This window comes from Oryctolagus cuniculus, chromosome 2 (assembly GCF_964237555.1).
Source record: "Oryctolagus cuniculus chromosome 2, mOryCun1.1, whole genome shotgun sequence".
NCBI classification, from domain to species: Eukaryota; Metazoa; Chordata; class Mammalia; order Lagomorpha; family Leporidae; genus Oryctolagus; species Oryctolagus cuniculus.
The window spans coordinates 31,919,482-31,933,110 of record NC_091433.1 but is presented as its reverse complement, the minus strand read 5'-3'; the positions used below and the strand labels follow the sequence as shown (position 1 = coordinate 31,933,110).

General features: G+C 44.1%; 1 protein-coding gene across 2 annotated transcripts in view; it reads right to left on the bottom strand.

The window, feature by feature from the left end:
• Positions 1 to 2,510: 2,510 nt before the first annotated feature.
• Positions 2,511 to 13,629, bottom strand: part of PGM2 (phosphoglucomutase 2) — a 47,047-nt gene continuing 35,928 nt past the window's right edge. For both annotated transcript variants that reach the window (XM_002709269.5, XM_017350648.3), the window contains exons 13-14: positions 10,456 to 10,589; positions 2,511 to 4,452 (exon numbers count right to left, since the gene is read on the bottom strand). In XM_002709269.5, the coding sequence (XP_002709315.3) occupies positions 4,350 to 4,452; positions 10,456 to 10,589 (237 nt within the window). In that variant the 3' untranslated portion in view covers positions 2,511 to 4,349. The remainder of the gene's footprint in view (positions 4,453 to 10,455; positions 10,590 to 13,629) is intronic.

Sequence of the window (13,629 nt, the reverse complement as noted above, 5' to 3'; positions counted from 1 at the left end):
ATTGTCCAGTTAAGGTGAAAGGGTTCAGGACCATGCATTTGAAGGACGTAACCAGGCTCTGTCATCTCTGGAACTTGCAACCCGAACTTCCCTTTGGAAGTTGCACAATGCTATTTTGAAATGGTTTCAAAACTATTTGGAAGCTGGAGGGGCTGTCTGTGTGTCCAACTCCATTCAGCACCATGTCTAGGCCACAGAAGAAAGTGGCCTTAATTGGGCACAAGTGGGAGGTGACTGACAGCTCTGTTTCTCACATTTCATTTACAAAGACCCACAAAAAGGAACCAGGTGGGAAGAAGCGGGATTCCTCACTGCTGCTGAGTGGGGGCTTCCCCGGCGCAGTTTTCTTTCTGCTCCAGTTAACCCCAGGAGTCATCACGCTCTGCTTACAGGGAGAAAGCTGCAGAAGTGATGTTATTTTAAACTTGCAGTTTCGACTGCTAAAGAGTGTGACATCTGGCTTTCAATGGTTGAGTTACGCTACACAAATATTCTCGTAGCAAGAGTTGAACGAGGGGAGGATGCAGGAAATCACATGCAAATAATCTCCCAGAGCCATTTTGTGTTAAACACGTGCTAGGAATTTGAACTTGGGAGTGAAAAACAAATTGCCTTCTTCTTCTTCTTCTTCTTCTTTTTTTTTTTTTTTTTTTTTTTTTTTTTTGACAGGCAGAGTGGACAGTGAGAGAGAGAGACAGAGAAAAAGGTCTTCCTTTGCCGTTGGTTCACCCCCCAGTGGCTGCTGCGGCCGGTGCACTGCGCTGATCCGAAGCCAGGAGCCAGGTGCTTCTCCTGGTCTCCCATGGGGTGCAGGGCCCAAGCACTTGGGCCATCCTCCACTGCACTCCCTGGCCACAGCAGAGAGCTGGCCTGGAAGAGGGGCAACCGGGACAGAATCCGGCGCCCCGACCGGGACTAGAACCCGGTGTGCCGGTGCTGCTAGGTGGAGGATTAGCCTAGTGAGCCGCAGCGCCGGCCTTTTTTTTTTTTTTTTTTTTTTTTTTTTTTTTTACCATCTGAAAGAGTCAGACACAGGGAGATCTTGTATATGCCGGCCCCCTCTCCACACCTGGGGCTGGGCCATGCTGAAGCCAGGGGCTCAGAACCCGATCCGGGTCTCCCACAAGGGTGAGGGACGCAGTTCCCCGCGCACCGTCTTCTGCTGGGACTAGGACTGGGCACCCTGACAGGGAGCGCAGGCGTCTCGAGAGCCTCTCAGCTGCTGCTGCGAACATCTGCCCCGACGCTGCTCACCCTTCAGATGCTGCACAGCTGCAGTGCAGCGCACTAGACGGGTACGGCCAGCACCTGTGTTTCCTTGGCTAGACCACGCACGTGATCAGAGCGTGGTGCACGTTTACCACCAGCACCCAGAAAGGAGTCCTGCTCTCAGCTGGAGTCAAACGTGGCTCACTGGGTGAGCGTGGAACGAACGTGCAAATCCCTGGGAGGGTGGCATCTCGGGATGTGGAGATCACACATGCAGGGCAGATGCCACCCTTCCAAAGTCCCTTCAAAGCAGGACGCGCAGGTGCGCACGTTCTGCCACTTAAAGCACTTATTTTTAAAGCCGCGTGGACTTCCAGTGTGAATGAAATAACGATGCTTTCCCTTTTAAGCACCATGACTGAGTAAATAACTGACACTCCGTGTGTTTCTTGGAGGAAGGAGGGACAGCTGATATTTCAGAGACCACAACGAAGAGCAGCTAGAACAGCTGGCCTGCGTGTCCCTCTACAAGTCAGTCTCTCAGACGCGGGACTTGGTCACCTCTACACTCACATCGGAGGCATCGCTAGGCAGGGTGAGCGATGAGGAGGCACAGTGGGCCACTGTGCCAGGTCTCCGTCCTCACCACGGCCGGGGACTCGGCCTTGCTCCCGGCACAGGGCCTTTCCCGGCACCTGTGTGCCATGCAGTCCTGTCTCGCTTGGCTTCAGCCTCGGCACTCACCCCCTTCAGGCTGCAGCCCAGGCAGGATAGCACACAAGGCTGCCCTCGTTGGTACCTACCTGAGATGTCAGGGCTTCCAAGAGCATTCTGCCAGATGTCAGCGATGTATTGGTGATCATGCCCCTTATCACTCCATCACTTAAAGACCCACAGTGTGAAATGACCTCAGAGGTCACTGAGAAACATTTATTAAAAAAAAAATGCCAAAACATCACCCAAAGCCCACAGTTTATGTCAGGCTCACTATCAGTGCTGTACATTGTATGGGTCTGAACAATTGCACAAAGCAAGTGCTCGTCATCACGGTGTCACCCAGAGTGTTCTAGGTTCTCTGCCTACTCATCCCTCTCCATGCCTCAAACCACAGATCTTCTTCTTGTCTCCATGGTTTGGGGGACAATGGTGGGTGCTGGGTCAGCAACTGTAACACGTGTATCCTCTAGTGGGTTGCAGTGGTAAAGTGGGGGACACAGGGGTGTATGGAATATCTCTGTATCTTTCAATTCTGCTGTGAAACTGTAACTGCCCTAAAAAAGTATTTGAAACAAAAGACAAAATTGAGGTTTTGAGAGGTTGAGATTTAATCAAGGTCACAGATTCAACTGATTAAAACCCAGGGGCCTTAGTGTTGTGAGCTGATGCACCACCCAGTGCTACCCCCATATCCCATAACAAGCAGACATTAAAAAATGGTTAACGGGCACCCATGGCATGCTCTTTCTTAGGAATGTGGGTGAGAAACAGCTTTGGGGTAGGGGGAATCCCCTCTAGGTCCAGTGGAGTTGTCTGCTCCTATGCATGGCAGAGAGGTGGGGTACATCCAGAAGTATATTCTGGGCTCTGCCTTCATCATCTCCCCCTGCCCTAAACCCTCATCTGCGCGCACCTGTGCACTGCTCTTAATGCCGGGCTCCGTGCTTGGGAGACTGCTCCATCCTCAGCTGCTACCCGCCCCTGATGCTGAATGAGGGCAACCTCACCCTAAGCTATGAGGCATCCTCTGGGCAGAATGAATCCCTCCCTACATGCTTGCAAGTATCTCTAGTACAAAATTTGTGAGTATTATTGCTACTACTGGCCCAGCAATTAGACTCTGAATTCCAGCACGGTAGGATGGGTCTTTCTGTATTTCTAGAAATAAACTCTGTGATGGGTATGGGGAACATGCTTAAAAATTGTCCGTAGAGGACACGGATCTAACATCTATTTTTGCCAGAGTACAGTTTAAGACTAGAAAGCATTTTAAATAAAAATAAATATGGCTTCTCCAGGAGGAGCTGATAGAAAATACTGGCTCTTGTAGGCTTGACACTTCTGGCAGGACACAAATTGCTTATCATTAAGATAGAAAACCATTTTTCCCTTCACTTCAGAAAAAAGATTGCCAACAGGACTGTGATTTTCTATTATTCCAGAACTGTTAATAAACATTTGGCTTGATTGTAATAATAAAATGGCAATCACTCACGTTAAAAGTAGAAATGGATGGAAAATACATAAATGTACAAGGCACAGTTTGCTCCTAGCTCACGGCCACGGGAGTCGCTCTGAAAGGCTGTATGGCAATGAACCATGAGGTAAAGGCACAGATTGAAAAACAGGCATGGAAAAGGCAGTCTACATTTCCGATCACAGAAGAACAATGTGACAAATTCAGAGTGAAGCGAGTAGTAACTGCTCACGTCCGACAATTACACTACATTGTGCTTAAGCAAAAAAAGTGAACAGATAAATGACTTCCCGAACTACAAATCACTGTTTGGTTCCCAAGATTTAAAGAGAGAAAATGAGTATCAACAAGTAAACCGCAGTGAAGCTGCTTCTCCTACCACATGTGTAGCGCACAGTGGCATATGATTAGAACAAAACGTTAGAGCTCAAAGTTACTGTTTTAAATTATCTTTTGCTCCACTTTACATGTTCCTAGGAACTACCTTTTCCCTGAACATGAACACATTTGATCTGCTCATTTCTTTTGGCTCCTAAGGAACTGATGGAAACAGCAAAGTAAATATACCTAAAACGTGGCAATCCTACACATGGCAGTTCGGAGTTTACTAATCATACAGATTTTCTATCTCAACTATACAGAAGAAGAGCTACAGGGAAGACAGCCATTTACGTAAGTTAAGGCATATTAATTTGACCTATTTTTGAAAGTTATTTTGAAAAATTCAGATAAGTCCTTGCTCAACATTTTTAAAGGAATGTTGGTTTGTTAGGTTTTGCTCTTTTATTAACCTTAAAGATCAAACTAAGACAATGAGTAATACAGATCTGTCTAAAAGATATAAATACTAATAGTGATAATTTGAATCATTCAGCCCTCAAAACTACTCCTTATCAGGTTGCGCTTGATTGGAGGTAAATGTACTTATGCCCAAGGCTGGAATAGTTTATTCTGCCTTTGGCTGCAGATTATACTTTTGTGGCTGGAAAAAATGTTCTTCAATGGCGTCGACTAGTTCATTTAGTTCTTTCTTCAACTGCTCTGGGTCACTGGAAAACAAGAGAAAAAAAAATCCAGATCAGTGAATTATTCCAAAGCACATTTAAATGCCCCCACAAGAGAGCAAGAACACTGACGTTCACACTTCGGAGAGGGCCCACATGAGAACAAAGCAGAACTCTAGCAACTCTAGCTTGGGAACACATCTGCTGACTTAGACCAAACCTCATGAGATAATATGCATGATTTTCCCCAAAGGGTTTCCCGAGGTCTTAACTATATAAACAAAGTCAGCTCTTGTTCTATTCATGAGAAGTTTTAAGAAACACAACTTTTGGCCTAGCATTCCTGAAAGATCTACAATGTTTGTACCTAATAGTGCAGAGAAAACTTTCCTGACTCCATGAAATTCTGCTAAATTTTTGCAAAGAACATCTCCTGTTAAGTCCTCAGTCATCCAGGACATGAACGCTCCTGACGATGCTTGCCCCGAGACTGTTGGAAGCCAAGCTTGAGCCCTGTGGATGAGGCCCACCTATGGTGGCCAGAGCTGGGAGCCTGCCAGGGGGCTCAGAAGCCAGGAAGTCAGTCCCCTGGGTTTTATTCTTCATTGCTATGCCTCTAGAACAAACAAGAATCTAAGGTACAAAGTCACAGCCAGACAGGAGAAACATGTTTTGGTGTCGTTAACAGAGGGGTGTAAATCAACAATATCGTACTGTAAAATGTAAAACAGCTAGAGGAGAACAGCTTGAGTGTTCTCATGACAAAGAAATGGCAAATGTTTGAGATGTTGGGTAATCTAAATATCCTGAGTAGATCATTATACAATATTTAAAGGTACTTAAACTTCACAGTGTACTCCATAAAAGGTGGCTCACCAGGCTAATCCTCCACCTGCGGCGCCGGCACCCCGGGTTCTAGTTCCAGTTGGGGTGCAGGATTCTGTCCCGGTTGCTCCTCTTCCAGGCCAGCTCTCTGCTGTGGCCCAGGAGTGCAGTGGAGGATGGTCCAAGTCCTTGGACCCGGCACCCGCATGGGAGATCAGGAGGAAGCACCTGGCTCCTGGCTTCGGATCGGCACAGCGTGCTGGCCGTGGCGGCCATTTGGGGGTGAATCAACGGAAGGAAGACCTTTCTCTCTTTCTCTCTCTCTCACTGTCTAACTCTGCCTGTCAAAAAAAAAAAAAAAAAAAAAAAAAGACAAGGGGCCGGTGCTGTGGCACAGTGGGTTAAAGCCTGGCCTGCAGTAACGGCATCTCATTTGGGCACTGATTCAAGTACCAGCTGCTCCACTTCCGATCCAGCTCCCTGCTAATGCACCTTAGAAAGCAGCGGAGAATGACCCAAGTCTTTGGGCCCCTGTGCCCATGTGGGAGACCTGGAAGAAGCTCCTAGCTCCTTGTTTCAGATCAGCTCAGCTCTGGCTGTTGTGGCTATCTAGGGAGTGAACCAGCAGATGGAAGACCTCTCTCTGTCTCTATCTCTGTAACTCTGTCTTTCAAATAAATAAAATAAAATTTAAATTAAAGGAGATTTAAAATGATTATATTAGTATATGATACAAAGTAGTTGATAAAACTTTGTACCTTTAGTTTTTTTTTTTTTAAAGGACAAATTTAGGGATATAGATTCCTCTAAGAAAATTAACCTTTTCAAGGATGTGGGAAACATTCATTTGTATGCAAACAATTAGAAGGTTAATAATAGATAAAACTGAATTTCCAGCAACCCTTGTGTGAGCTACTTTAAGTATTTAAAACTGAAAAGCTGAATTTAGAGCCATCATACTCAATCATCTTTAATATATGCCAAGCTTATTTTTATGGAAACGCCGTCTCTGTCATTAGTTAAGATCATTTTTTACAATGGAATAGCTAAACAGTACAAAGAAATCAGACACTGATTTCGCCTCTTCTATTTACTATGAGCCCTTGAGCAAATGGCTAAGCTTCTCCAAGGCCCAGATTCCTTGCCTGAAAACTGAGATAGAGACTTTACCTTCTCAAGAGGGTCAAGATACTTTCTATAAAGTAATTAGCCCAGAACCAGGCCCAAAGACCTCAAAAAGTGCAGCTTTTGCTATAATTATTTTATTCTTATTGGAAATATGTAAAATAATCATGCTTCATAAAGACATATGAATTATACTCTTTGTCCCTTTTCCACTAGTGTGCACTGAAGAAAACAACAAGAAAGCACATTTTTTAAAGAAAAGTAAAGTATACCTGAAACTAAAACTCTGTGAATATGCTAATTATTTACTTACTTATTAATTGAGTCCAGTTTTTAACCATGGCATACACATAATGATTCATTTACATATTGACTTAATGTTGCTGGCATTGAGTTTCTTACATGCAGAACAAAATCAGTACTACTAACGTTCTGTGGGGCAAGAACTCCTAAAACCAAAGTTTTTGTCTTACTAATCCCCATCCTAGTTGTTAGAGGTTCATTTTTTAAAAATAAAGTTTGAGAACATTTCATTTAATTTTTTAAAAAACACCAGGCTGCATCCCACAAACCAAGGTTAGGAATTCTTGTTTCTGAAATGTCTGAGCCTAGGCAGATCTTTTTATGGAAATGCAGAGCAAGTATCAAATATAATTAGGCAGTTGTTTTTCTGCATTCATCAGGAAAAACCACTTACACTAAATAAACAGCAACTAATTTTAATTCAGGGATCTCAACTTCCTCCTGGATCGGGAGAAAATGGGCTGTTTTGGAAACCCTCTGGCAAGCCTGAATGTGTGTCTCTTTGGCTAAGTCCTGGTCCTCAGGTATTCAAATGCTAACCCTGGTGCTGCTATGAAGCTATTTTTGGAGATGTGAAAAATGTGTATAATCAGTAGACTTTATCATAGGCAATCCAGATAGGCCAGACTGTATTTGCAAGGCATTAAGGTTTTCCTGAAGAATAATTCCATGGGTTTCTGGCAACTTCCACCCATGCCTGAGAAAGTCCAGCCTGCCCTTGGGATTCCAGACTCACTCAGCCAGCCCCTCCCTCCATCCTGCCCCCTAGGGCACAAGCCAACTCCTTGCAACCAACTTTTCTCCAAACACATTCTTCTGGTTTGTTTCTTGGTGGGAGGGAACCCTGCCTTGATACAATCATATCTAGTAACTTGAGATACTAAGAGAATGTCCTTATTCTTAGGAGATGCACACTGAAATATTTAGGAGTGAAGTATCATGAGGTTTACAATTTACTTCTAAATGGTTCAGAAAAAATGCATAACTTATAGGGTGATAGAGAAAATACTGAAAATGTTAGCAATTACTGAGTCTGGCTCAGGGTCAGTGAACTATAGCTCAGGGCCTGTTTTTGTAAATAAAGTTTTATTGGAACACAGCTACACTCACTCCTTTATGTGTATGGCAGCTTTCACACTACAACCAGAAAGCACATGGCCTGCAACACTTAGTAAGATACTTACTACCTCGTTCTTTACAGAAAACACTTGCTGATCGCTGATGTAGGTGAAAGGTACATGGATATTCACTGCACTATTATTTCAGTATACCTGCAGGTTTGAAATTTTCCCAAATAAAGAGTTTGACAAAACTAAAGACATCTCTCCCAACAGAAATATTTCTAAAAAGCAGGCTTACCCTTGAAAAGGATTTTCCATTCTAAGTGATTGTAGAATTCTATGAATACATGAAATCCATGATATAAACACACTATTAACACATATTTTTTAAAGATTTATTTATTTGAAAGCAGATTGGGAGGGAGGAATATTGAACCTGTTGGTTCATTCCCCTAACAAGACGCTCAGAAATGTTCTTCTGCTTCCTATCCCATGTATTCATAATGCAAATGTTATTCACAAAGTGTGAAAACCCTTCTATGAGCAAGGCTTTGGTCTGGATATGTTGTGGCAATTGCCTATACTGGTGCTGGCAGCTACCACAGCCATGAGCCACATGGCCACATGTGGCTACTGAGTACCTGAAAATATGGCTGGTGCATCCAAGGAAATGAATTTTTAATTTTGTTTAAGTCAAGTTAATGGGAGTTCAAATAAAAAATACTTAATTCATTTCTTGGAAAACTGCAGTATGTTTGGAACAATTTGAATATCAAAATCTACTTTTTCTACTGTAAACTTTATGAAACCTAAATACAGATCAGGTATATCCAATATAAATTTACCATTCAAATTGAGACATATTCTGGAGGGGTTGGTGCTATGGCCCCCTTAGTAGGCTAAGCCTACATCCCATATGGGTGCCGGTTCATGTCCTGGCTGCTCCTCTATCAATCCAGCTCTCTGTTATGGCCTAGGGAAGCAGCAGAAGATGGCCCAAGTGCTTGGGTCTCTGCACCCACGTGGGAGTCCTGGAGGAAGCTCCTGGTTTTTGGCTTTAGATTGGCCAATCTCCAGCCATTGAGGCCATTTGGGGAGTGAACCAGCGGATGGAAGACCTCTCTCTGCCTCTGCCTCTCCCTGTCTGTAACTCTACCTCTCAAATAAACAAATAAATAAATATATTTTTAAAAGAGTACATTCTGGAGTAGATACTAAAGACTTTGAAGAAGTTTCTTCCCTTAGAAACAAAAGAATGCAAAATATTTCATTAAGAAATTTTACATGCACCATATATTTTAATGATAATTTTTTGCATAGTCTAAGTCAAATAAAATAGATTATTAAAAATTGTTTCAGCTCTTTCTTCTGTTTTAAAATGTGACTAGCAGAAAATTTCACACTTTTTTCTACTGGAGAGCACTGAACTTAATTTACCTTAAAGAATTTTTTTTTCCTGATCCTTAACTGTATTCTGATTAGGGCAGTGCTGTTTACCTGTGTATCAGACAGGTTTGCAATATCACATTTATGCATGCTAAGGACATGCACTAAGGCTGTTATAGTTCAAAAGGGTATGGTTGTTGGAGGGTGACCAACTCAAACTCTTTGCCAAAGCCACAGAAACATGACCCAGAGGCCACCAGCCCATCAGCTCCTGCAGGCAGGGCCTATTTCTGATGTGATTCTTTCTCCTCCCTGAGATCCAGCTCAGAGCTGTGCTGGTACTCAAAGATATTTGCTGAAGTCATGTGGAATGGATTTTTTTTAAGAGATTTATTTATTTATTTGAAAGGCAGAGTTACAGAGAGAGGGAGAGGCAGTGAAAGAGGTCCTCCATCCACTGCTCCAATCCCCAAATGGATAAAATGGTCAGAGCTGAACTGATCTGAAATTTGGAGCCAGGAGCTTCCTCCAGGTCTCCCAAGTGGGTGCAGGGGCCCAAGCACTTGGGCCATCTTTTGCTGTTTTCCCAGGCAATAGCAAGGAGCTGGATTGGAAGAGGAGCAGCTGGGACATGAACTGGCACCCATATGGGATGCCGAGGCTGCAGGCAGAGGCTTAATCTATTGCACCACAGCACCAGCCCCTGGATTTTCTTTTTTCAAAACATTATTTCAGAAGCAGAAAGTGAAAGACAAACATATATGGAGAGAGAGAGAGAGACAGAGAATGAGACATAGAGACACATATACTTCCCATTTGCTGGTTCACTCCCTAACATGCCTATGGCTGGGCAAGGCTGATGCAGGTAGTGGAGAGCTCTAGGTCTCCCACATGGGTGGCAGAGACCCAAGTACTTGACCTACCACCTGCTGCCTCCCAGAGTGCATATTAACAGGCAAGTGGAATTAACAGCCAGAGGCAGGTAACAACACGGGAGGTGGGTGTCTCACCTAGTGTGTTCGGTGATAGCTTAAATGCCTGCCCCTTTATGCAGGAGAGAAAGAGAAAAATTCACTGGTGCTGAACACCAACAAAAAGTACTTAGAAAACATAAGCGCTATCACTATTACTGGAACTAGGAAGGCAATTTTCCCATACAAAGAACGTTAGGAGGGAGGGAGGTGAGAAGCACCCACTCTCACCGCATCTGCCACAGGCCCAGGGACAGCACTTCTAACTACACGGCACCCTCGCATGCTGGAACGCCCTGGCACGCTGGAGCATTTTACTGAGCCAACTAGAGAGCCCAGAGAAGCAAATGTCACAGCAGCTGCCTTGCACACCATACCTGTTTCCAGGAGGGGCGCACAGCTCTGCGTAGTACTTGATTTTGGGTTCTGTCCCGCTGGTCCTCATGGTGGCCACGCCTCCATTAGCAAAGGTAAAGGTGATCATTTGGCTGCTTTTGCTGGTCGGAAGGACCTAAGAATAGATGATACACATTGTGATTTCACTTTAAAAATTTTCTACTCCTGAAAGAGAGATGAGAAAGAGCGAGACTCCCATCTGCTGGTTCATCCCCCAAAGCCAGGAACCAAATCCGGTCTCTCACGTGGGCAGTAAGGACCTAACTACTTGAGCCATCAGGAAGCTGCAGTCAGGAGCCAGAGCCGGGACTCAAATCCAATCGCTCTCAATCCCTGATATGAGACAGGAGCATCCTGTCCTGTCTTAATGGCTGTGCCACACCCCATCCCATATACTATAATTTTAAATTGTAATGTAAATTGTAAATTGTTCTGGCCTAATTTTTCCCTGATAAGAAAATAAGTGCCCCAAATATTGGTTAAAAAGAAGCGAAACAAAGCAGAAAGTGTACTCCATGGGAATGAGACACTAAATGCTAATAATTTATGAAAATTAAGCAACCTCAGGGCCAGCACTGTGTGCAGTGGGATAGAGAAGCTGCTACCTGCAATGCCAGCATCCCATATTGAGTGCTTGTTTGAGTCCTGGCTACTCTGCTTCCATCCAGCTTCCTGTTAATGTACCTGAGAAGGTGAAGCTGGCCCAAGTACTTAGGTCCCTGCCACCCATGTGACAGACCAGGATGGAGTTCCTGGCTCCTGACTTTGGCCTGGCCCAAATCTGCTGCGGCCATTTGGCGAGTGAACCAACAAATGGAAGATTTCTCTCTCTGTCTTCTCTCTCTCTCGTCACTTTGCCTTTCAAATAAATAAATCTTTTAAAAAAGGAATTAAAAAGAAGTAACTTTATATATTAGCTTTTTACCTCCCTACTTTTATTATAATTACCAAAGTTTTATTTGATTAAAACACATTTCATAAGAAATTAATTTAAATGGATTAATATTGTACTAACCACACACAAATGAGATCACATTTCATTGTTGCTAAGGGAAACTCTGCCCCCAAAAAGTGCCTATGGAGTTGATTCATTTGTCCTTTTTTTTTTTTTTTTCCAGATAAAGCTTCTGGAAGATGTATTTGCCCCACTAAAATTACAGGAAGACTATTTTTTCCTTTAACGATTGATTTATTTTATTTGAAAGGCAGAGTTACAGAGAAAGAGGCAGATAGAGAGAGACAGAGACAGAGAGATCTTCCGTCCGCTGGTTCACTCCCCAGATGGCCACAACGGCCAAAGCTGGGACGATTTGAAGCCAGAAGCCAGGAGCTTCTTCCGGGTCTCCCATGTGAATGCAGGGCCCAAGGACTTGGACCATCCTTCCTCTGGAGACGGAACCAGAAAGGTTCAAGAGTTGGGAGCACCAGGCTCCATGGAAGGTAGGGGATTATGAAAAGGCAGATCAGACGACAGCCCGGGGCTGAGAGCCTTGGCTCTGCTCCTGCCGTGTTTTCAGGGCTGAAGTGTCTGAACTTACAGCCCCCAGACAAACCAGTTTAGGCTTCACTTGAGAAGCTAAAGAGCCCAAGATAGGGGTCCCCCATAAAAATGCTGACTTGTAACTGCTGTGGTTTGGATGTGCTTTGTCCCCCAGGGCACATATAATGAAAGCCTGGTCCTTAGCACAGGGGTGCTGGGAGGTGGTAGATCCTTAACAGGTGGGAGTCATTAAGTCACTGCCTTTGGAAAAACTGATGTACTCCTGTGGGACCCTGGTCAGTCCTTGCAAGAGGCTGCTTATAAAAGGGAGAGTCTGACCCCTGGATTGCTCTCCAGCTTCCTGTCTCACCACGCAATCTCTCTCGAACAAGCTCCTACCACAAGGCCATGTGCTATGATGGGATGCAGCTGGGGGGCCTGCACCAGAGTCTGTGCCATGCTGTGGACAGTGAGCTGAACAACTCTTTCCCTTAAAAAGGTATTTCAATACAGTTGTGGAAAACTGACTGATACACTACTCAATATCCCTGGAAGTATGGCATTTGACCCGCACGTATCTACACAGCTTCCAATCAACTTTTAGGAACAATCCTTTTTAAAGTTAATTTATTTAGGAGGCACACACACACACACACACACACACACTTTCATTCACTGACTCATTCCCATGCCCACAATGGCCCCCTTCTGGGACCAAAGCTGCAAGCTCAGAATTCAATCCTGGTCTCCCACTAGAGTGGCAGAAACTCAATCATATGAGCGATTACTGCTGCCTTCCAGGTCTGCGTTAGCAGGAAGCTGAAGTTAGGAGCCAGACCTGGGTTTCAAATCAGGCTCTCCAGTGTGGCACATGGGTGTCTTAACTGATACCCTAACTGTTAGGCTAAAAGCCTGCACCCTCAATGAACTTTTAGGTACCTAAAGGGTAGTTAAGGATCAGTAGACTTCCAGGGAAAGACATTGGATAAGAAACAAAATCCAAAACAAATAGGAAAAAAAAAAAAAGAACTTGGAAGAAATACATACAGGAGGAAAAAGAAGATGTATTTTTTTAAACTATCACTAATATCCTTGGAGAGAGAAGCTGTGCTATGTATAAAACAAGAAGAGCCTGCCATTTACAAGAAAGAGCTGAAACACGTTCAATAGAAGCCCTGGAAGTCAACGTTGTGGAAATCTCCCCGAATGTAGAAAAGGAAGACTGAGACGGAGGACAGAGAAGAAAGGCAAGGACAACAGGTCAACAGGCTACAGAGGAGCCTCTAAGAGCTCCTCAAGACAGGAGGACAGAAGACAGAGGGCAGGTGATTTACAAAAATAACTAACCAGCGCCCTTCCCCAACGCACAAAAACATACTCAGAACCTCAAAAAAAAAAAAAAAAGACCCCAGAAAACCAAATAAAAACAGACCCATACTAATACATAACACTACAATTTTAGAACCTGAAGTTTACAGAAAAATGTCCTAAAATCTCAAGAGTGAAAAGAAACAAGTTGCATGGAGACGGCTAAGTAGGGCAGCTGGGCTTCAGCTGTGCACTGAGTGACTGACTGGAGGCTCAGCGCAGCAGGTGGAAGCTCCACCAACACACAGCAAGGCTTTCAGAACCATGGGCACATAACGAGTCCGATAAAGACCAGATTCCAACATTT